At 49.7% G+C, this 20,130-nt stretch overlaps 2 protein-coding genes and 4 non-coding genes across 9 annotated transcripts in view; 1 reads left to right on the plus strand and 5 right to left on the minus strand.

Moving 5' to 3' along the window:
- Nucleotides 1-4,775: 4,775 nt before the first annotated feature.
- On the minus strand, nt 4,776-10,058 carry AURKB (aurora kinase B). Of its 3 annotated transcripts, none has more exons than XM_003929212.4 (9): nt 9,990-10,058; nt 9,640-9,712; nt 7,805-7,907; nt 7,638-7,692; nt 7,241-7,432; nt 6,839-6,977; nt 6,593-6,741; nt 5,267-5,441; nt 4,776-5,084 (listed from the first exon to the last, which is right to left on the minus strand). In XM_003929212.4, the coding sequence occupies exons 2-9, from the start codon at nt 9,685-9,687 to the stop codon at nt 4,911-4,913; spliced, it is 1,035 nt and encodes a 344-aa protein (XP_003929261.1). In that variant the 5' UTR covers nt 9,688-9,712; nt 9,990-10,058; the 3' UTR covers nt 4,776-4,910. The 3 variants fall into 3 exon arrangements, with proteins under 3 accessions (XP_003929261.1, XP_010338135.1, XP_074244260.1); XM_010339833.3 differs by lacking the exon at nt 9,990-10,058 and adding an exon at nt 9,883-9,978; XM_074388159.1 differs by having other exon boundaries at nt 4,912-5,084; nt 5,305-5,441; nt 9,990-10,056.
- A 4,055-nt stretch (nt 10,059-14,113) lies between these two features.
- Nucleotides 14,114-14,185, minus strand: TRNAW-CCA (transfer RNA tryptophan (anticodon CCA)). The gene has a single exon. It is a non-coding gene; the product is annotated as a tRNA-Trp (tRNA).
- Nucleotides 14,186-14,817: 632 nt separating this feature from the next.
- TRNAG-UCC (transfer RNA glycine (anticodon UCC)) lies at nt 14,818-14,889 on the plus strand. Its single transcript has one exon. It is a non-coding gene; the product is annotated as a tRNA-Gly (tRNA).
- Nucleotides 14,890-15,551: 662 nt separating this feature from the next.
- Nucleotides 15,552-15,623, minus strand: TRNAD-GUC (transfer RNA aspartic acid (anticodon GUC)). Its single transcript has one exon. It is a non-coding gene; the product is annotated as a tRNA-Asp (tRNA).
- A 544-nt stretch (nt 15,624-16,167) lies between these two features.
- On the minus strand, nt 16,168-16,239 carry TRNAP-CGG (transfer RNA proline (anticodon CGG)). Its single transcript has one exon. It is a non-coding gene; the product is annotated as a tRNA-Pro (tRNA).
- A 3,829-nt stretch (nt 16,240-20,068) lies between these two features.
- CTC1 (CST telomere replication complex component 1) overlaps nt 20,069-20,130 on the minus strand; it is a 25,119-nt gene continuing 25,057 nt past the window's right edge. For both annotated transcript variants that reach the window (XM_010339834.3, XM_003929217.4), the window contains one exon: nt 20,069-20,130. This exon is cut by the window's right edge and continues 3,048 nt beyond it. The gene's annotated coding sequence lies outside the window, so the exon portion shown is untranslated.

The raw sequence follows: 20,130 nt of genomic DNA on the forward strand, positions 1-20,130 counted from the left end.
CTTGAGCCACCGCGCCCGGCCTGACATATTCTAATTTTCAAACGGAAAGGGAGATGGGCACGTTGGAACTCCCACCGAGGCAACCAGCCTTACAAGGAGATTTGCTTGAACCTGGGAGGCGGAGGTTGCTGCAAGCCAAGATTATGCCACTGCACTCCAGCCTGGGTGACAGAGCAAGACTCTGTCTCAAAAAAAAAAAAAAAAAAAAAAAAAAAAAAAATTATCCGGACATGGTGTTGCACACCTAGAGTCCCAGCTACTCTGGAGGCTGAGGCAGGAGGCTTGCCTGAACCCAGGAGGTTGAAGCTGCAGTGAGCTATCATTGCACTATTGCACTCGTCTGGGCAACAGAGATCTTAGACTCTGTCTCAAAAAAAAAAAAAAAAAAAAAAAAGGGAATAAACTGATTAGGTTAAAACAGTTAATGCTCCTCCTGGAGCTAGGAATGAGTCAGTTCCTTCCAAATTCAAGTAATTACAACATAGTGGGGAAGGGAGGAGGGGCTGTCAGGAGGCTCCCACAGTGTCCACTACAGTAGGGTTCAGCAAACTCCAGACCAAGGACCAAATCGAGCTCAACACCTATTTTTTTCCGGCCATGAGCTAAGAAATGTTTTTATATTTTTATTTGTTTGTTCGCGGCAGAGTTTCACTCTTGTTGCCCGGGCTGGAATGCAATGGTGCAATCTTGGCTCACTGCAACCTCGGCCTCTCGGGTTCAAACAATTCTCCTGCCTCACCTCTCAAGTAGCTGGGATTAGCGGCATGTGCCACCACGACTGGCTAATTTTGTATTTTTAGTAGAGACGGGGGTTTCACCATGTTGGCCAGGCTGGTCTTGAACTCCTGAAGTCAGGTAATCCACCAGCCTCACCCTCCTAAAGTGCTAGGATTAAAGGCATGAGTCACCCCAACCGGCTGTTTTTGTATTTTTAAATGGTTGAAAAATAGTCTAAAGAATATGAAAGTTGAATGGGCACGGTGGCTCATGCCTGTAATCCCAGCACTTTGGGAGAAGGAGGCAGTTGGATCGCTTGAGGCCAGGAGTTCAAGATCAGCCTGCCCAACAAGGCAAAAACCCCGTCTCTACAAAAAGTACAAAACTTAGCCGGCATGGTGGTGTGTGCCTGTAGTCTCAGCTACTCGGGAGGCTGAGGCAGGGGAATCGCTTGAACCCGGGAGAAGGAGGTTTCGGTGAGCTGAGATCGTACCATTGCACTCCAGCCTGGGCAACAAGAGCAAAACTTCGTCTCAAAAAAAAAAAAATAAATAAACTGTAGAGTCTATAAATTTTCCGTGTTTTGAGACGACACACCCAGCTAATTTTGTATTTTTAGTAAACACGGTGTTTCTCGATTTTGGGCAGGCTGGTCTCGAACTCATTACCAGCGTGAGCCACCGCGCACGCCCCCAAGAACTTTTTAAACACGTGCAATGAAAGGGCAAGATGGTTGAATTTGATCGGTATATGACCTTCCTGGCGGGGCGCTGGACCAGGAACGGCGAATTGCCCCTAATGAGCATGCGCTGGACTTCGGTAGCCACACTGCGCATGCGGTCCCTCCCAAACGCCGGCAGGCCACTGCGTCTGCGGTAATCTGAGCTTCAGCCCGCTCAGGAGAAAAATAAAGGGAAGAGGCAGCTGGGGAAGAGGTAGTGGGGTGTTTAAAACTCTAAACAAAGCAGAGGGAGGGCTTGATTTTCCAAGTCGCCCGCTTGGTCCTTTTCTAAGTGTTCTGTCTCTTGTAATAAACTCTCACTTTGCTTGAAAATCAGTTCTCCCTTCTGCCTGAAACCTTGCCTTTTTCTCATTTGAATTACTGTCTTCGAGAAAACAGAGGAGCTAGGTTGCTGCAGTTCCCACTCTGCAGCAGTTTCCCGGATAGCTGCAGACTTACCCGCAGGTAACAGTAGGAGTAGAAGTCAGCGTTAAGGATGTGGGAAAATGGATGTCCTTCATTATTGCCTGTTAAACTGTCCGCCACTTAGAAGGGCATTTTTGGGGATACCTATATACCGTTTACCTGCGTGTACCCATTACCATCTTTCTCTAGATGCCTGTACTCAGCATTGCCCTCTCTTTCCCTAGATGTCCCCTAGAGGACTACAGACCATTACAAAGGTGCACGAAGGCACGCAAAAGACACTGGCCACAGTGCAAAGCATTGCAAATAATCTGCATGTCCATCGAATAGAAGGGTTTAAAAAAAAAAAAAAAACCAGGGCCGGGCGCGGTGGCTCAAGCCTGTAATCCCAGCACTTTGGGAGGCCGAGGTGGGTGGATCACAAGGTCGAGAGATCGAGACCATCCTGGTCAACATGGTGAAACCCCGTCTCTACTAAAAATACAAAAAATTAGCTGGGCACGGTGGTGCGTGCCTGTAATCCCAGCTACTCGGGAGGCTGAGGCAGGAGAATTGCCTGAACCCAGGAGGCGGAGGTTGCGGTGAGCCGAGATCGCGCCATTGCACTCCAGCCTGGGTAACAAGAGCGAAACTCCGTCTCAAAAAAAAAAAAAACAAAAACAAAAACAAAAACAAAAAACAAAAAAATAAAAAAAAAAAACCCTAGGGATATCCATATTAAGGCTTATAGACCAGGCCTGGTGGCTCACGCCTGTAATCTCAACACTTTGGGAGGCCGAGATGGGCTGATCACTTGAGGTCAGGAGTTTGAAACCAGCCTGGCCAACATGGTGAAGCCTGGTCTCTACTAAAAATAAAAAAATTTTTTTAGCCCGACGTGGTTGTGTGTGCCTGTAATCCCAGCTGCTTGGGAGACTGAGGCAGAAGAATCGCTTTAACCCAGGAGATGGAGGTTGCAGTGAGCTGAGATCACACCACTGCACTCCAGCTTGAGTGACAGAGCAAAACTCCATCTCAAAAAATAAAAAATACGTTTAAAAGCACTCTGCCTATTTCTCTCTCCCTAGATAGCCAGTTTCAGGTCTTTTCACTGTTTTGGGTTTTTTGGGTATTTACTTTTTTTTTTTTTTTTTTTTTGAGACGGAGTTTCACTCTTGTTACCCAGGCTGGAGTGCAATGACGCGATCTCGGCTCACCGCAACCTCCGCCTCCTGGGTTCAGGCAATTCTCCTACCTCAGCCTCCTGAGTAGCTGGGACTATAGGCACGTGCCACCATGCCCAGCTAATTTTTTTGTATTTTTAGTAGAGATGGGGTTTCACCATGTTGACCAGGATGGTCTCGATCTCTTGACCTCGTGATCCACCCGCCTCGGCCTCCCAAAGTGCTGGGATTACAGGCGTGAGCCACTGCGCCCGATGGGTATTTACATTTTAAAATCACATGCTTCTGTTGCTGCTTCTTACGTTTCAATTTTAAGTATGACCTATTTTTTTTTCCTGCTATAAAATTTAAGGAATTCACTCTTCCACTCCACTGCCACCATAATTTTGGTTAGATTTATTCATTTGACAGTGGACAGTAGTTACTAAGTGTCCTGTACATTCCAGGCACTGTTCTAGTGGCTTGGTGTAAAGCAATGAATTTAAAACAACGACCAAAAAAAAAAAAAAAAATGTGGTTGGGCACTGTGGCTCAGGCCTGTAATCCCTAATCCCAGCACTTTGGGAGGCCGAGGTGGGCAAATTGCTTGAGCTTAGGAGTTCGAGACCATCCTGGCCAACATTGTGAAACCCCGTCTTCACTTAAAAATACTAAAATTAGCCAGGTGTGGTGATGTACCACATAGTTGGTGGTGTAGTTAGTCTGTAACCCCAACTACTAGGGAGGCTGAGGTAAGAGAATCGCTTAAGCCCAAGAGGCAGAGGCTGCAGTGAGCTGAGATCATGCCACTGCACTCCAGGCTGGGTGACATCTGTCTCAAAACAAAAACCAAACAAAAACAACTTGGCCGGGCGCAGTGGCTCACACCTGTAGTCCCCAGCACTTTGGGAAACTGAGGCAAGTGGATAACCTGAGGTTAGGAGTTTGAGACCAGCCTGGCCCACATGGTGAAACCCCATCCCTACTAAAAATACAAAAATTACCCTGGTGTGGTGAGAAACCCATGTCTTCTTCTTCTTTTTATGTTTTTTTTTAAAGATGGGGTTTCACCATGTTGGTCAGGCTGGTCTCGAACTCCCGACCTCAGGTGACCCGCCTGCCTTGACCTCCAAAGTGCTTGGATTACAGGTGTGAGCCACCATGCCCGGCCGAGAAACCCCGTCTCTTAAAAAACAAACAAAAACAAAAACTTTTTTTTTAATACTCTTAGTAAACTAGGACTAGAATAGGCCTTCTTTAACCTGATAAAGGGTATCTATGAAAAACCTAGAGCAGGCTTCATACGTAACAGTGAAACCTCATGTCAGGAACAAGACCGAATCACGACTGCTTCTTTGGCTCCTGTACCAGAGCAGTAAAAGAAACAAGCAAGGACATCTTCTAGGGTACAGCATCGTTCAGTCGCTCCCACAATGGCAAAGGGGCAGAGAATGAACCAGAAAAGAAAAAACTAGAAGTCAGACAACCAAGAGAGAGGCGAAAGAAGGTGGCCAGAGATGGCTGGTGTGCCAGTGTAGCCAGGGTCCAATGCCTCCAGGCTCTGGGAGCAAATAGACAGTGAGGGTCGAGGTGGAAGTGGGGGTGGGGTTGGGTGGGAGCTGACCAGGTAAGAGTCAGAGCTGAGAGGGTAGGGTGTTACCAGGCATAGCAAAGTAATGCTCATCCCAGCTCTTCAGGGTGGGCCAGCTCTCCTTCTAAGGAACAGCTTCCTCCACAGCAAAGCCTCCACCTAGAAACATCTACACTCATCAGTATACAAAAAGCTTCAGCCTTTATTAAACAAAGCAGGAAATAGAACAGACAAGGGAACAGGTCAGGACCCCTTCTTTCCCCTGTACATACACACACAAACATAGATACACCCGAGTGAATGACAGGGACCATCAGGCGACAGATTGAAGGGCAGAGGGAGGCATCACCCTCCGAGAGTTAGCCCGGACCCAAGGGTGGGCTGAGACCTGGGCCAGGGGCAGCCGTTCTGAGGGGTTATGCCTGAGCAGCTTGGAGATGAGGTCCTGGGCCCCCGTGGGCACAGAAGCGGGAAACTTTAGGTCCACCTGAAGATATGAAGAGATGGAAGGGCTGCATTAGTTTCATCCTGGCTGCATCTTCCTTGACTAGCCATTCGGTTTGGAGTTACTTAAGGCCATGCAACTACACTCTGCCCACACACCCTCAGTCCCCCAGCCCTCCAGCCCTGGCCTCTGCATCTGGCATGAAGCCCAGGCCGCCCTCCCACCTTGACAATGCGCCGATAGGTCTCATTGTGTGACGCACTCTCAAAGGGTGGGTTCCCCACCAGCAGCTCATAGCAAAGTACTCCAATGCACCACAGATCCACCTTCTCGTTGTGCATGCGCCCCTCAATCATCTCAGGGGGCAGGTAGTCCAGGGTACCACACATTGTCTTCCTCCTGGGAGGGATAAGCAGTGTGGGCAGGGGTCCCAGTGACATACAATCTCTCCTTTCCCTGCTGCCTGACAGCAGGGAGCCAAAAGACCACGGGATGTAACACAGGAGAGGTCCAGCCAGGCAGGGTTACTGGGGTGGGGGTGGGATGATGATATATCCCAAAGCCCGAGGTGAGCCTGCACATAGCCCCAGCAACTCTATACTGAACAATATAATCCGAGGCCAGGCGTGGTGGCTCATGCCTGTAATCCCAACACTTCGGGAGGCCAAGGCGGGCGGATCACGAGGTCAGGAGATGGAGACCATCCTGGCTAACACAGTGAAACTCTCTACTAAAAATACAAAAAAAGTTAGCCGGATATGTTGACACACGCCTGTAGTCCCAGCTACTTGAGAGGCTGAAACAGGAGAGTCGCTTGAACCCGGGAGGGGGAGATTGCAGTGAGCCGAGACTGTGCCACTGCACTCCAGCTTGGATGACAGAGCGAGACTCCATATCTTTCTGTTTTCGTTTTTTTGACGCCATCTCAAAAAAAAAAAAAAGAAAAGAAAAAGATAATCCAATATGTGGGCAGTGTTCATTTTGGAGTTAAAGGAACAATTGGAGACATCTCTAATGCCCATCAGGCATGTTCTGCTTAAATAAATCAGGTATTATCTCTACCATGTGATACTATGAAACCATGAAAAAAAAAGGTTGGAAGAAAAAAAGGCCACCGCTCCTGGGCTTTTTTGAGACAAAGTCCAGGCTGGAGTGTAGTGGGGCTATCTTGACTTACTGCAACCTCTACCTCCCGAGTTCAAGTGATTCTCATGTGCCAGCCTCCTGAACAGCTGGGATTACAAGTGTGCACCACCATGTCTATTTTTAGTAGAGAGGGGGTTTTGCCGTGTTGGCCATGCAGCTCTGCTGGTCTTGAACTTCTGGCCTCAAGTGGTCCAACCGCCTTGGCCTCCCAAAGTGCTGGGATTACAGGCCCGAGTCACCGTGCCTGGCCAAATTTTCACCACTGGCCAGTACAGATACCAAACCTGCAACCTTGGCATTATCAGCACCACACTCTAACCAACTGAGCTAACCTGAAACTTGTTCCTGGAGAGGTTTTAATGGCCTAGCCTCACACCTAGGGCTGGCCTCCCAGGCCACCATACCTCAGGGAGGGTGCATGCACGGACCAACCGAAGTCAGCAATCTTCAGCTCTCCCTTGAGCCCTAAGAGCAGATTCTCTGGCTTTATGTCTCTGTGAATCACCTTCTTCCCATGGCAGTACATTAGAGCATCTGCCAACTCCTCCATGATCTGGGAGGGCCAACGACAGGCAGTCAGACAAGGATGGACCTCCAGCTACCAGCAGCACAAGCCCCTACCGGCGCCCCAGGTGCCCACCCTCCCGAACCGTGGCTGTTCGCTGCTCGTCAAATGTGCGGTTCTTCTGCAGCTCCTTATAGAGCTCCCCACGGGGAGCATACTCTAGAATCAAATAGATCCTCCTCCGGTCATAAAAGTAGTTGTAGAGCCGCAGGATGTTGGGATGGCTGGGGGAAGAAACAAGGAGGCCTCAGGCCAAAGGCATAAAAGAGCTGGGAAGGATAGGAGCAAGCTAGGGTCACATGTGGCCAGGGACACCAGGGCTGAAGTGATCAGGGGAAACTGGAGGCAGATTTGTGGATTCAAGGCTCTGGCCAGGACTAAGAGCTACATGGGGCTCACTGGCCATAGTTACAGAGAGAGCAATCTGGATGAGGTGGGGCTGAATGAGGAGCTGAGGGTGAGGGAGCAGAGGGGCATCAAGCCATACTGCAGGTGGGCCTGGATTTCAATCTCTCTGCGCAGCTGATGCTCCACGCCTTCCTTCTCTATCTGGGACTTGAAGAGGACCTTGAGTGCCACGATGAAACGGCTTTTCTTCTCCCGAGCCAAGTACACGTTTCCAAACTTGCCTTTGCCCAGAGGACGCCCAATCTCAAAGTCATCAATTGTGAAGGATCGCCTGCTTAGAAAGTGGGGGAAGGCAGCTCAGAACCAGTTTTGGTTACTTAAGATGTTTGCTTTTTCCCTGCTTCCTCATCCCATCCTGTCCTCAGCCCCATTTTTCTTCATTCCTACTCCTCCTGCCCTTAGATTTTACCTCCCCGACTTCCTGCATGTTCACTGCCCCCCTCATCCCTGTCCGCCCCAAGGCTTGAGGCACTTACGTTAAGATGTTGGGTGTCCCACTGCTATTCTCCACCACCTTCTGGCCAGGGGCAGCTAAGGAGAGAACAGATAAGTTGAATGAGAACAGGGATGACATTCTCCTCCCTACACCCTCCCATAGACTCTCATCTCCCCAAGTCAGTCCTCTCCCCCTTGCCCCAGTTACCTGTGGGCTGGACATTGGAGCGGCTCATGAGGACAAGTGCAGATGGGGTGGCAGGCTCTTTCCGGAGGACTCGCTGGGGCAGGGTGCTCAGGCCAGATGGAGTCTGAGAAGGAGCAGGGGGTAGCTCTGAGGGTGCCTTTGTGTGATGACCGGGGTGGAATGTGCTGCAAGCAGCATTTCAGCCCTCTGCTAAAAAGCCACCTACCCACCCACCCCCAATTCAAATAGAAACATTGACATAACAGTTTTGCTTCCCAGGCTCTGCTCATAGTCCCATATTAAAATGGATTATTAATAAACAACCTAAGTAGGCCTAAGATAAAGGGCAAAGGACTCATCGCAACACCTAACATTTCACCTCTTTGGCCCTGGCCCACACCACCTTCACAGGCATGAAGGTGTCCAGTCTGTATGAGTCCTGTCCATAACACCACAGTCATTCATTCAGCCCCTCACTCACAGCATAGTAGAGGGCTGGGTCAATAAACACCTATAATTCAGGGGGGTTAGCACAGAGATATTCTCAAAGTTTCCTAAAAGTTTAGTTTATTAAGGCTTAGATAAGATCCTTGAGGCCTTGAATGTTATAGCAACAACCAGGATTTACAACTTTGCAAGAACAGGCTTTAGGGACACTAAGAGCTATTCTGATGGGCCTTTCAACTTTTTTTTTTTTTTTTTTTTTTTTTTTTTAGACAGAGTCTCGTTCTGTTGCCCAGGCTGGAGTGCAGTGGTGCAATCTAAGCTCACTGCAACCTCCGCCTCTCAGGTTCAAGCAATTCTCCCTCCTTAACCTTCCGAGTAGCTGGGACTACAGGTGCCCACTACCATGCCCAGCTAATTTTTGTATTTTTAGTAGAGACAGGGTTTCACCATGTTGGCCAGGATGGTCTCGATCTCTTGTTCTCATGATCTGCCTGCCTTAGCTTCCCAAAGCGCTGGGATTACAGGCGTGAGCCACTGTGCCCAGCCTCACTTTCAACTTCTCAAAGTAATAGGTGTACTTTCTTTTAGGAGTGACCAAGGCAAAAGTGACAATGGTTTCTCATCCAGACTCCATTCCTGATAGCCTCATTCAGTGCTCCATGAGGGAGGGAGCTGATGCACAAGGAAACAGACTCTCCAGGAAGCCTGAGCTCCACAAACAGGGAGCAAAGCCTGTGCAGGGCCCCTTCCTTCTTCTTCAGCCAAGAGAAGAAAGCCCCAGTGCCCCTAAAAACCTGTTCCCCTAAGTGATACTGGTACAGATCTACAAATAATCAAGTTGAATAAAATACAGTCCAGAAATAGACCCACATCTATGTGGGAATTTATATATAATAAAAAATCAGGGGAGACGCTTTGATGAAATCTGTCTGGACAATTGGGAAATAAGTCCATTTAGATCCTTACCTCCCCTTAGTCATTAAAACAAATTCCAAATTATTAATTTAGACTTGCCCTGGACCTTTTCAACAGTAACTTTATAGCCTTTTAGAGTCCATTTCTATTTGCTGCCTAGTTTATTTTTTCAGCACGTGGGTTGTGAATCATGGCCTGAAGGCCAGGCCCTGACTGCTCAGTCCCAGATGTCACTGGTATGTGATGACTCGGCCCTCGAGGTCCTCACTGGTTGGGAGTCACTGGCTGGTCAGATTCAAGTTGGCAGCACCTGACAGTATGTGGCTACAAATGACCAGACTGGGTTCTGTCACCAAATTCTTGGGACCCGTACTTTGGAGCAGAACGGGGAAGAAGGTGCTTAAAGGATTGCTCACTGCAGGATCTCAAGTCTCCCAGCAGGAACTCGCCGTGCAGGGACAAGGTGGGGGCGGGGATGGAGGGAAGGGCCTTACCGTCTGCCGGCCGTAGGGCCAGGGGTAGGCGTTCTCCTTCTGGGCCATCCTTAGCGGGAAAGGGGGAGGAGAGCTGGGCGGAGAAGGGAAACAGCCGTGAGAAGCAGAGAAAAAGAAAGAGAGGGAGGGGTTGGAGCGATCGGGCCGAAAGCGCTAGCCTGGGCTCGTGAAAAGGACCAGGTCAGCACACTAGCCCCAGTCCAGGCGCTGGTCTCACCGCCCCCACCCTGCTATCGTCCCTACCTCCTTCCAGCCCTGCGGAGCGCGCGCGGGCCAGCCCAGTGGACCTCCGACCTGCCCGATCATCTGCCCACTCCCGGTGCAAGGCCTGCGAAAGGAGGCCAGCTCACCTGGAGCCCAAGGCACTGCTACTCTCCCGGCCTCCCGCAAACAACTGAATCAGCCACGCCGCGCCCTGATCCAGGACCTTTCAAATCTCCCGCCCCGACCCCATTGGTGAGCTCTTCGCCCATGCCTAGTTCCCATTGGCTCATATCCTGTGACGTAAGTCATGGGAACCCAATGGAAGAGGCGGAATGAGAAGGTCTCACGCTCGGCTACCAGCTTAGAAAGTTTCCCCAAGTTCCCCCAGTGAATTCGCTTTTTCTTTTCTTTTCCTTTTTTTTAACTTTTCTCTTTTTTTTGAGACAGAGTCTTGCTTGTTGCCCAGGCTGGAGTACTTTGGTGCCTTCTCGGCTCACTGCAACCTCCGCCTCCCGGGTCCAAGCGATTTTCGTGCCTCAGCGGCCGAGTCGCTGAGATTACTGGCGCCAGCCACCACGCCTGGCTAATTTTCGTATTTTTCGTAGAGACCGGTTTTCGCTGTGTTGGCCAATCAAATCTCGAACTCCTGTCCTCAAGTAATCCACCCGCCTCTGCTTCCCATAATGCTGGGATTACAGGCCTGAGCCAACGCGCCCGTCCCTCTTTATTAAAAAATTAAATCTTTAATTTAACTGGAATTTAATAGATATAGATATAGATATAGATATAGATAGATATATTTAACTGGAATTTATTATTATTATTATTATTATTATTATTTTTTTTTTTGAGACGGAGTTTCGCCCTTGTTACCCAGGCTGGAGTGCAATGGCGCGATCTCGGCTCACCGCAACCTCCGCCTCCTGGGTTCAAGCAATTCTCCAGCCTCAGCCTCCTGAGTAGCTGGGATTACAGGCACGTGCCACCATGCCCAGCTGATTTTTTGCACTTTTAGTAGAGACGGGGTTTCACCATGTTGACCAGGATGGTCTCGATTTCTCGACCTCGTAATCCACCCGCCTCGGCCTCCCAAAGTGCTGGGATTACAGGCTTGAGCCACCGCGCCCGGCCTGGAATTTATTCTTATACGTGTGTGAGCTCGGGTCTAACTTCTGCCCGATGGCGAGCCAGTATGTCAACAACATTTCTTTTCTTTTCTTTTTTTTTTTTTTTGAGATAGAGTCTCACTTTGTAACCCAGGCTAAAGTGCAATGGTGCAATCTCAGCTCATTGCAACCTCGGCTTCCCGGGTTCGAGCAATTCTCCTGTCTCAGTCTCCCGAGTAGCTGGTTTACTTTTTGTATTTTTAATAGAGATGAGGTTTTGCCATGTTGGCCAGGCTAGTCTTGAACTCCTGACCTCAAGTGATCCCGCCAGCCTCTGCCTCCCAAACTGCTGGAATTACAGTGTGAACGAGCCACCACTCCCGACCTCATGGCAATATTTTAAATACTTAGAAAAAAATGCGCGTATCATTAGCCAAAATGTACACCTTTTTTTTTTTTTTTTTTTTTTTTGAGACAGAGTCTTATTCTGTTGCCCAGGCTGGAGTGCAGTGGCATGATCATGGCTCACTGCAGCCTCAATCTCTCAGATTCAAGCTATCCTCCCACCTCAGCCTCCCAAGTAGCTGGGACCATAGGAGGTGCCACCATGCTTGATTAATTTTTAAAAAATTCTGTAGAGATAGTGTCTCACTTTTTTGTCCAGGCTGGTCTCTAACTCCTCCTGGGCTCAAGTGATCTTCCTGAGTAGGAGTGATCATATCCAAGTTGGATAACCAAGTTGGATAATGATGATTATCCTAAACCATTGTTTAATGATGATTATATATGATGGTTTTTTTTGTTTTTGTTTTTTTCTGGAGACGGAGTCTTGCTCTGTCACCCAGGCTGGAGTGCAGTGGCATGATCTTGGCTCACTGCAACCTCTGCCTCCCGGATTCAAGCTATTCTCTTGCCTCAGCCTCCCGAGTAGCTGGGATTACAGGTGTGTGACACCACTCCCAGCTAATACGTTTTGTATTTTTAGTAGAGACAGGGTTTCACTATGTTGGCCAGGCTGGTCTGGAACTCCTGAACTTGTGATCTACCTGCCTCGGCCTCCCAAAGTGCTGAGATTACAGGTGTGAGTCACCGCCTCTGGCCTATACATGTTGATTTTTATTTTTTTATTTATTTATTTTTTTTTTTTTTGAGAAGGAGTTTCGCTCTTGTCACCCAGGCTGGAGTGCAATGGCGCGATCTCGGCTCACCGCAACCTCCGCCTCCTGGGTTCAGGCAATTCTCCTGCCTCAGCCTCCTGAGTAGCTGGGATTATAGGCACACACCACCATGCCCAGCTAATTTTTTGTATTTTTAGTAGAGACGGGGTTTCACCATGTTGACCAGGTTGGTCTCGATCTCTCGACCTCGTGATCCACCCGCCTCGGCCTCCCAAAGTGCTGGGATTACAGGCTTGAGCCACCGCGCCCGGCCTACATGTTGATTTTTAAACTTTTAGTTACTTATTTATTTAGAGACAGAGTCTTACTCTGTCACCCAGGTTGGAGTGCAGTGGTGCAATCTCACCTCACCTCTGCTTCCTGGGTTCATGTGATTCCTGCCTCATTCAGCCTCCGGAGTAGCTGGGATTAAAGGCATGTGCCCTCAGTACCAGCTAATTTTTATATTTTTGGTAGAGACAGGGGTTTCACCTTGTTGGCCAGGCTAGTCTCCACCTACTGACCTCAGTGATTCTCTTTCCTTGGCCTCCCAAAGTGCTGGGATTACATGCCTGAACCACCGCGCCTGGCTCAACCGTCTCTTGAAAATGCCCACACTCCATTTTCACAAGTATGTACTTTTCACTTTACAATAAATCTCCGTACTTTCACTTTAATTTTATTTCTTTATTTATTTATTTATTTATTTATTTATTTATTTTTTTTTTTTGAGACAGAGTTTCGCTCTTGTTACCCAGGCTGGAGTGCAATGGTGCGATCTCAGCTCACCACAACCTCCGCCTCCTGGGTTCAGGCAATTCTCCTGCCTCAGCCTCCTGAGTAGCTGGGATTACAGGCACGCACCACCATGCCCAGCTAATTTTTTGTATTTTTAGTAGAGACGGGGTTTCACCATGTTGACCAGGATGGTCTCGATCTCTCAACCTTGTGATCCACCCACCTCGGCCTCCCAAAGTGCTGGGATTACAAGCTTGAGCCACCGCGCCCGGCCTTATTTCTTTATTTTTAATTCTCATTCTATTACAGGTATGAACCATTCCGCCTGGTCACAGTGCCTGACCCGTACTTTCACTTTTAAAATTCTTTAAAATAATTTTTTTAAACCTTTTTTTTTTTTTTGAGACAGTCTCACTCTGTCGCCCAGGCTGTAGTGCAGTGGCGCCATCTCGGCTCACTGCAACCTCCGCCTCCTGGGTTCCAGCAATTTTTTGCCTTAACCTACCGAGTAGCTGGGACTACAGGCACCCGCCACCACACCTGGCTGATTTTTGGCATTTTTAGTAAAGACGGTTTCACCACCTGGTCAGGCTGGTCTGGAACTCCTGATCTCGTGATTTACCCGCCTCGGCCTCCCAAAGTGCTGGGATTACAGGTATGAACCACCGTGCCCGGCCTAAAACAAAAATTCTTCAAAAAATTTTCATATAAGGGGGATTTTTTTTTTTTTTTTTTTTTTTTTTTTTTTTTTTTTGAGACAGAGTTTCGCTCTTGTTACCCAGGCTGGAGTGCAATGGCACGATCTCGGCTCACCGCAGCCTCCGCCTCCTGAGTTCAGGCAATTCATCTGCCTCAGCCTCCTGAGTAGCTGGGATTACAGGCACGCGCCACCATGCCCAGCTAATTTTTTGTATTTTTAGTAGAGACGGTGTTTCACCATGTTGACCAGGATGGTCTCGATCTCTCAACCTCGTGATCCACCCGCCTCGGCCTCCCAAAGTGCTGGGATTACAAGCTTGAGCCACCGCGCCCGGCCAAGGGGGATATTTTTTGATTTTTAAATCTTATTTTTACGGACTCTGGGGGTACATGTGCCGTTTTGCCACAGGGACGTACTACATAGCGTTGAAAGTCTAGGCTTTTTATTGTAGCCAACTTTTGAATAATGTACATCTTTGTCTCATCCCCCTCGTATCCTTTCACGAAGGCTATTTCTGCTATCCCGAAAAATGTCATCGTAAGCCTGTTTAGGGAAAACAGGGCCTGGCTTGACCCCGACGTGATTTGAACACGCAACCTTCTGATCTGGAGTCAGACGCGCTACCGTTGCGCCACGAGGCCTGCCTAACTGTAGTGTTTGGGGGGGGTCTCTAGAACAGATCCACTGTCAGCAATAAGCGGGGGAGTTTTCTCTTGAGGCCCCACCTTTAAGATGTTAGTGCTTTTCTCCGAGGCACCAGCGGGCGGGATGTGGGAGCACCTATTTAGGAATTAAATTCATCCTCTGGATAAATAATGAAGAGAAGCAAATTGTGTTTAGGCGCATTTAGCTTAAGGTTCAGTTCCTTAACTTGAAACTCATTGAGTTCATGGAGCCCACTCTGCAGATGGTAAGTTAATTTTATATGAGTAGGACTGTTTTTTCCTGGAGATGATAAACCATCATGATGCTGCTGCAGTTCTCCCCCAACCCCAAGACAGATCTTAGACCTAATCCCGGCTCTGCCGGTGACTCAGCTTCTCTGGACCTTGGTTTACTCGTCTATAGACTGGGCATAACCCTACAGGCTCACGTGGGGTGGATGGCCAGCGCTGGCGGTGAAGGTCACTCACAGGTGCGCGCTGGGCAGAGGACAGCAGCCTTTACTTTTACCTCCATCTCGCTGATGCTGGTTCCCTGGCTCCACCCGGGTCCAACCTGACTCATCCCAATCAAGCTGCGGTATGAAAGCCAGGAAAAGGTTAACGTGCAAGCGTTGGTGGTATAGTGGTGAGCATAGCTGCCTTCCAAGCAGTTGACCCGGGTTCGATTCCCGGCCAACGCATGAGTGGTTTTTCTTCTCTCTTTTTTTCTCTTCCTTCTTGTGTTCTCTGGGCTCCCGCATCGTTGAAGGTTTTCGTGAGATTTTCCTGAGGAACCCTCCTCTCCGAAAAGACCCGCTCTCCGCTTCATGCGCGACCCCGGCCAGACCACCGCCCTCCTGGCGAGAGCAAGGCTCGGAATCTCGGCCCGGAGTTGCCTACTGTGCCCGGACCACGGTGCGAACCTACACAAAGCAGGGAGGCGAAAGGAAAGAGAAACCCAGGCTCTGCACCCCGGAATGCTGAGGGCCAAAGCTGCGCGCCCAGGTTCAAGCGGAGACTGGAAATGAACACTTCCGTCAAGGAGGGAGCAAGCTAGGAGGCCAACTCTGAGCGCGGATTACGCGGGCTGTTTTCTGCTGTTTCCCATCTGTGTTTTCTAAGCTATAGTCAGCGAACGCGTCTAATGAACATACTGAGCGGAGGAAATATCGGCCACTTTAGGCACACGTTTGAAATTCAAATTGCTTGAAGTAAAGTGGAAACTTTGAATGCGAGCTCGAGAGGCAGGACAAACTTTCCTCCCCTTCTCCTTTCCCTCTGTTTTATACCTCCATCCCAGGGACCAGGACGGATTTCATAGATTTAACGCAAAAAGGTTGAAGTTTAAAAACCTACACAGACTCTCCCCGTCGGGGAATCGAACCCCGGTCTCCCGCGTGACAGGCGGGGATACTCACCACTATACTAACGAGGAATAAGCCATACGGCTCCTTTGCCAAATCCTTGATCTGGGACTCTACACTGGGCATGCTGACTGACAGTAAGCCTCCCAGGGGTTCTTTTTTCCCACCACGGAGAAATTGTATGTGTATTTCAGGCACCAATCGTCAGATGGAGTGACGGAAAGAGACAGAATGCCTCCAGGGCTCCAGAGAACCAAGTTCTAACAGTTCCTGGGCTCTCTCTAACACACCCAAATAGATTCGACCTGGGTCATTCTACTATCTGTCATCCACAACGATAGATTGACGGGTGTCAATCAAACCGAAACCAGGTTGTGGTGGCCGAGTTGAGACACCAAGCAGGAAGTCAGGAAACAGAAAGCATCCTGCACAAGTCTGGGCGTGCCTCCTCTCTTCCTCACATGCCATGAGAGCCTGGGGACCGAGATTCTTTTTGCTACCCCGGTTCCACAAAAGAGCTTACTGCACACTAATGACTTCCAGTTAAGCCGTCCACAGCGCTGGTTAGGTAACACACACCTCGAAGACACTCTCGTTTCAGCAAAACACGAAGAAGGGCTCGTCCGGGATTTGAACCCGGGACCTCTCGCACCCGAAGCGAGAATCATACCCCTAGACCAACGAGCCGACGTGCAAACGCCGCCGCGGACCGCCTTAGAGGTCGTCCCAGGCTTGGTGTAGTCCCAGGTCCATCACGCGTGATGGAACGGTCCCGGCGCGCGCTCAGGGACCAGCCGCCCCTAGGCCGAGTACTCTTAAGCCTTGGGTCTGGGAATGTCTTGGCTCCGGGACTTGAGCTACGACTCCTCCCAGGAAATAGCGTCGAGGAAGTGGGAGGGAGTGGCCTCGGCCTCGCCCCCATGCCGCCTCGCGGGGACGCCTTTAACACTCGGGTTCCTGCTTCCTTTGGTCACTGACTCGGTGCCATTCTGTAACCTGGGATCTTGACACTTCCACCTCTGCCTGTGGTCCTGGGACCTAGCCCTTCGTTGCAGAGCTTTGTAGAGAAGCCGTGGAGTTGCTTGCTTTCTGGACGGGCCGGAGACAGTTAATGAGCCCTGAAATCACTAAGGGGAACAGCAGTCCCTGTGTCTGTCTATCCTCCTGGGCAGACGGGCTGGGCAAATCCCGGGCCAAACCCGTCGATAGCCCATGGGCTCCCCAGACCGCGTACCCGGACGAGAGACAGAGGGAATGATTTCTGGAGCACAGAAAACCCACGGAGGGCGTTATTGAGCTGAGTCACTGGAGGGGGACAGGGTTTCCAACCTGCAGTGGGGTGGGGCGCCAGGCCAGGGGACTAGTCTCAGGGCTTCCGGATTGTAAGATCTGGTTACCACTACCCTCTCGTCTAACTTCTGCTCTCCAGTCCCCTCCTAGAATGGCCTAGAAGGAGACCCTCCTGCCAGCCTCCTAAGACCCCCCAGAAGGCTCTGGGGCAAGTGGCTGCATGAGTGTGGTCTAAGGCCTGCAGACCCGGCTTGGGGATTTAGCAGTGTCCCCGCGGCTGCCCAGTGAGCCTCTAGGCTCTTAATACACTCACCATGCTGCTCTTACTCGGTAGCTGCCCAGCAAGATCTGGTGGAGTCAGTAGCAGACCAGGTGACCTGCCTTCCCTCAGCTCAGTGCCTGTTCTGGGGAGTCCTCCCAGCGGGGTTCTGGCCTGCATCGGCCCTGGACCAACCTGGTAGCATCTCTGGAACCATTTTGTTCTACACCCCAGTTGTGCGATTTGTGGGACCAGGCCGTTCCTAATGCCCAACCCATAGATATGTTGCTGAGGCCTTCAGTGAAGGATTCAGCTCCTGTCTGTCCTTTCCTAGGCGTCCCTGGACAGACAGCGGGGAAGGGCAGCAGAAGTCAGCCCAGCCTTCCCATTAGTGTCCCAAGTCTTTGAGATGGCTAAAGAGGTTCTCAGGGCTGATCTGACATCTCCTCCCCCATCCCCACCCTTTTCCACTTCCTGTCTCCCTTCCCTTGGACCCAAGCTTTCTCTGCAAAATAATCCAGTCACCTCGAGGCCTAAATCCTTTAGTACCCTTATGAAAACCATGGCCCCTCTTCCTAGAATGTATACAATCCAGGGAGTTCACAAATACCCTGAAATCTCATCAACACACCCTACTGTTATTTATTTTTTCCTCAAAGAAGTGGCTGCATACATAGCCCTCCACTTCTTTGAGAACTAAGACAAAAACAGCTGATCATTTTTCTTTTTCTTTTTTTTTTGAGATGGAGTCGCATTCTTGTTGCTCAGACTTGAATGCAATGGCACAATCTCGGCGCACTGCAACCTTTGCCTCCCAGGTTCAAGCAATTCTCCTGCCTCAGCCTCCCGAGTAGCTGAGATTACAGGCATGTGCCACCACACCCGGCTAATTTTGTATTTTCAGTATAGACCAGGTTTCTATTATGTTGGTGAGGCTGGTCTTGGACTCCTGACCTTACTGATCCACCATCTCAGCCTCCCAAAGTGCTGGGATTACAGGTGTGAGCCACCGTGCCCAGCCACTGATCATTGTTTAAACTTTAGTGGAACTATTTTCCTTTTTTGTCTTTTGAAAACGAAGCAATAGCCCAGTCTGGGGTGCAGTGGTGCAATCTCAGTTCACTGGAGCCTCTGCCTCTTAGAGGCCCGGCTAATTTTTGTAGAGGCGAGGTTTCACCATGTTGGCCTGGCTGGTCTCGAACTACTGACCTCAAATGATCCTCCCACTTTGGCTGGGATTACAGGCGTCAGTGCTGGGATTACAGGCATCAGCCACCATGCCCGACACTACATTTTTTTTTTTTTTTTTTTTTTTTTTTGAGACGGAGTTTCGCTCTTGTTACCCAGGCTGGAGTGCAATGGCGCGTTCTCGGCTCACCACAACCTCCGCCTCCTGGGCTCAGGCAATTCTCCTGCCTCAGCCTCCTAAGTAGCTGGGATTACAGGCATGCACCACCACGCCCAGCTAGTTTTTTGTATTTTTAGTAGAGACGGGGTTTCACCATGTAGACCAGGATGGTCTCAATCTCTCGACCTCGTGATCCACCTGCCTCGGCCTCCCAAAGTGCTGGGATTACAGGCTTGAGCCACCGCGCCTGGCCCGACACTACATTTTAATAGGAGTGAAAGCTCAACAGTGAAAGATTGAGTTCTGAGGTTTAACTTTGGACACTCACACTTTGATTGAAAGGGTGAGAAGATATCCTTGGTGAATTTGAGGTGGTGGCACTCACCCCACAACACTTCCCTAAAGAAGAATTCTGGCATCAACCCAGATTTTTCTCTCTTCAGACTCCACATCCTATCAGTTACTGAGTCCTATTTTTTTTTTTTTTAATCCTAAACATGTCTTGATCTCTTCCTGCAATTTCCCTGGTGCAACATTTCTATAACCAGCCCCTCTCCCCCAACATGTCATTTCCTTCCCTCCACCAATATAAACTCCAGTGAGGCAGAACTTTCATTTGTTTCCTGCTGTATTCTCAGAGCCCAGAACAAGACCTGTGACATAGTAGTTGTTTTAGTGGAACATATGGCAAGTTTCTTTCTTTGTTTTTGAGCTGGAGTCTCATTCTGTTGCCCAGGCTGGAGTGCAGTGGTGCAATCTCGGCTCATTGCAACCTCCACCTCCTGGGTTCAAGCAATTCTCCTGCCTCAGCCTCCCAAGTAGCTGGGACTACAGGCGTGTGCCACCATGCGTCTGGCTAATTTTTTGTATTCTTTACAGTAGACACGAGGTTTCACTAAGTTAGCCGGGCTGGTCTCAAACTCCTGACCTCGTGATCCAACCACCTTGGCCTCTCAAAGTGCTGGGATTACAGGGGTGAGCCACCGCACCTGGCCTTATATGGCAAGTTTCTACATGGTGTTTCAGACTTAGCTGATCACCCTGAGGGTAGCCTCAGGCCAGATGAGATTCCACTTCTCCCTGTTCTTACAGTGCTCTTAGTGCTGGGAAGGGGACTGTGTCTTGTTCATTTGGTTCTGCACGGGCTCCAGCCCAGCGCTTGGCACAAGCATGGTCTCAGCAGTTCTGCATCAATGGCTTGACCTGGAGGTAGCAATTCCTTCAAGCCATTTGCTCCTCTTCCAAGGTGGTTCATGGGCCAGTGGATGGTGTCTAGAGCTTCCTATCTTCCAAGGAGGTTTAGGGCCAGCGAAGAGCCCACAGATCCTATTTCTCACCTTCTCTCCTGCATTTACTTCTACCTTAACCAGCCTGGCTTCAGTGCTCTAGAAATGCGTCCTGCCCTTCCACACCAGGCTTCCTGGGGACTCCTGAATGACGCTTTCCTGGACTCTGTCCACAGGGCCTCAGCCCTTCCGCACCCTGCTGCAGGAAACCTGGTGCCAGGCCAGGCCAGCTGGATCCTTGCTTATTCCTTACCCTAACATCCCCGCTCATGGAGAGGGATGGAGGTGACTGCATGTGATAGGCCAGTTAGAAGACCGCACCTAGAAGCCACACCAAATTTTACATACTGTATATGTAAATACATATTATTTATATTATATACTATATGTATAAT

This window comes from Saimiri boliviensis, chromosome 17, assembly GCF_048565385.1.
Source record: "Saimiri boliviensis isolate mSaiBol1 chromosome 17, mSaiBol1.pri, whole genome shotgun sequence".
Lineage (NCBI taxonomy): Eukaryota > Metazoa > Chordata > Mammalia > Primates > Cebidae > Saimiri > Saimiri boliviensis.

Bases quoted from the DNA above. Each gene is read 5' to 3' on its own strand.
- AURKB (XM_003929212.4), bottom strand. From the start codon at position 9,687: ATGGCCCAGAAGGAGAACGCCTACCCCTGGCCCTACGGCCGGCAGACG. The intron at 7,433-7,637 runs GTAAGTGCCTCA...CTTTCTAAGCAG, and splicing joins GGGACACCCAACATCTTAAC to GCGATCCTTCACAATTGATG. The intron at 5,085-5,266 runs GTGGGAGGGCGG...TCATATCTTCAG, and splicing joins CCTATCGGCGCATTGTCAAG to GTGGACCTAAAGTTTCCCGC.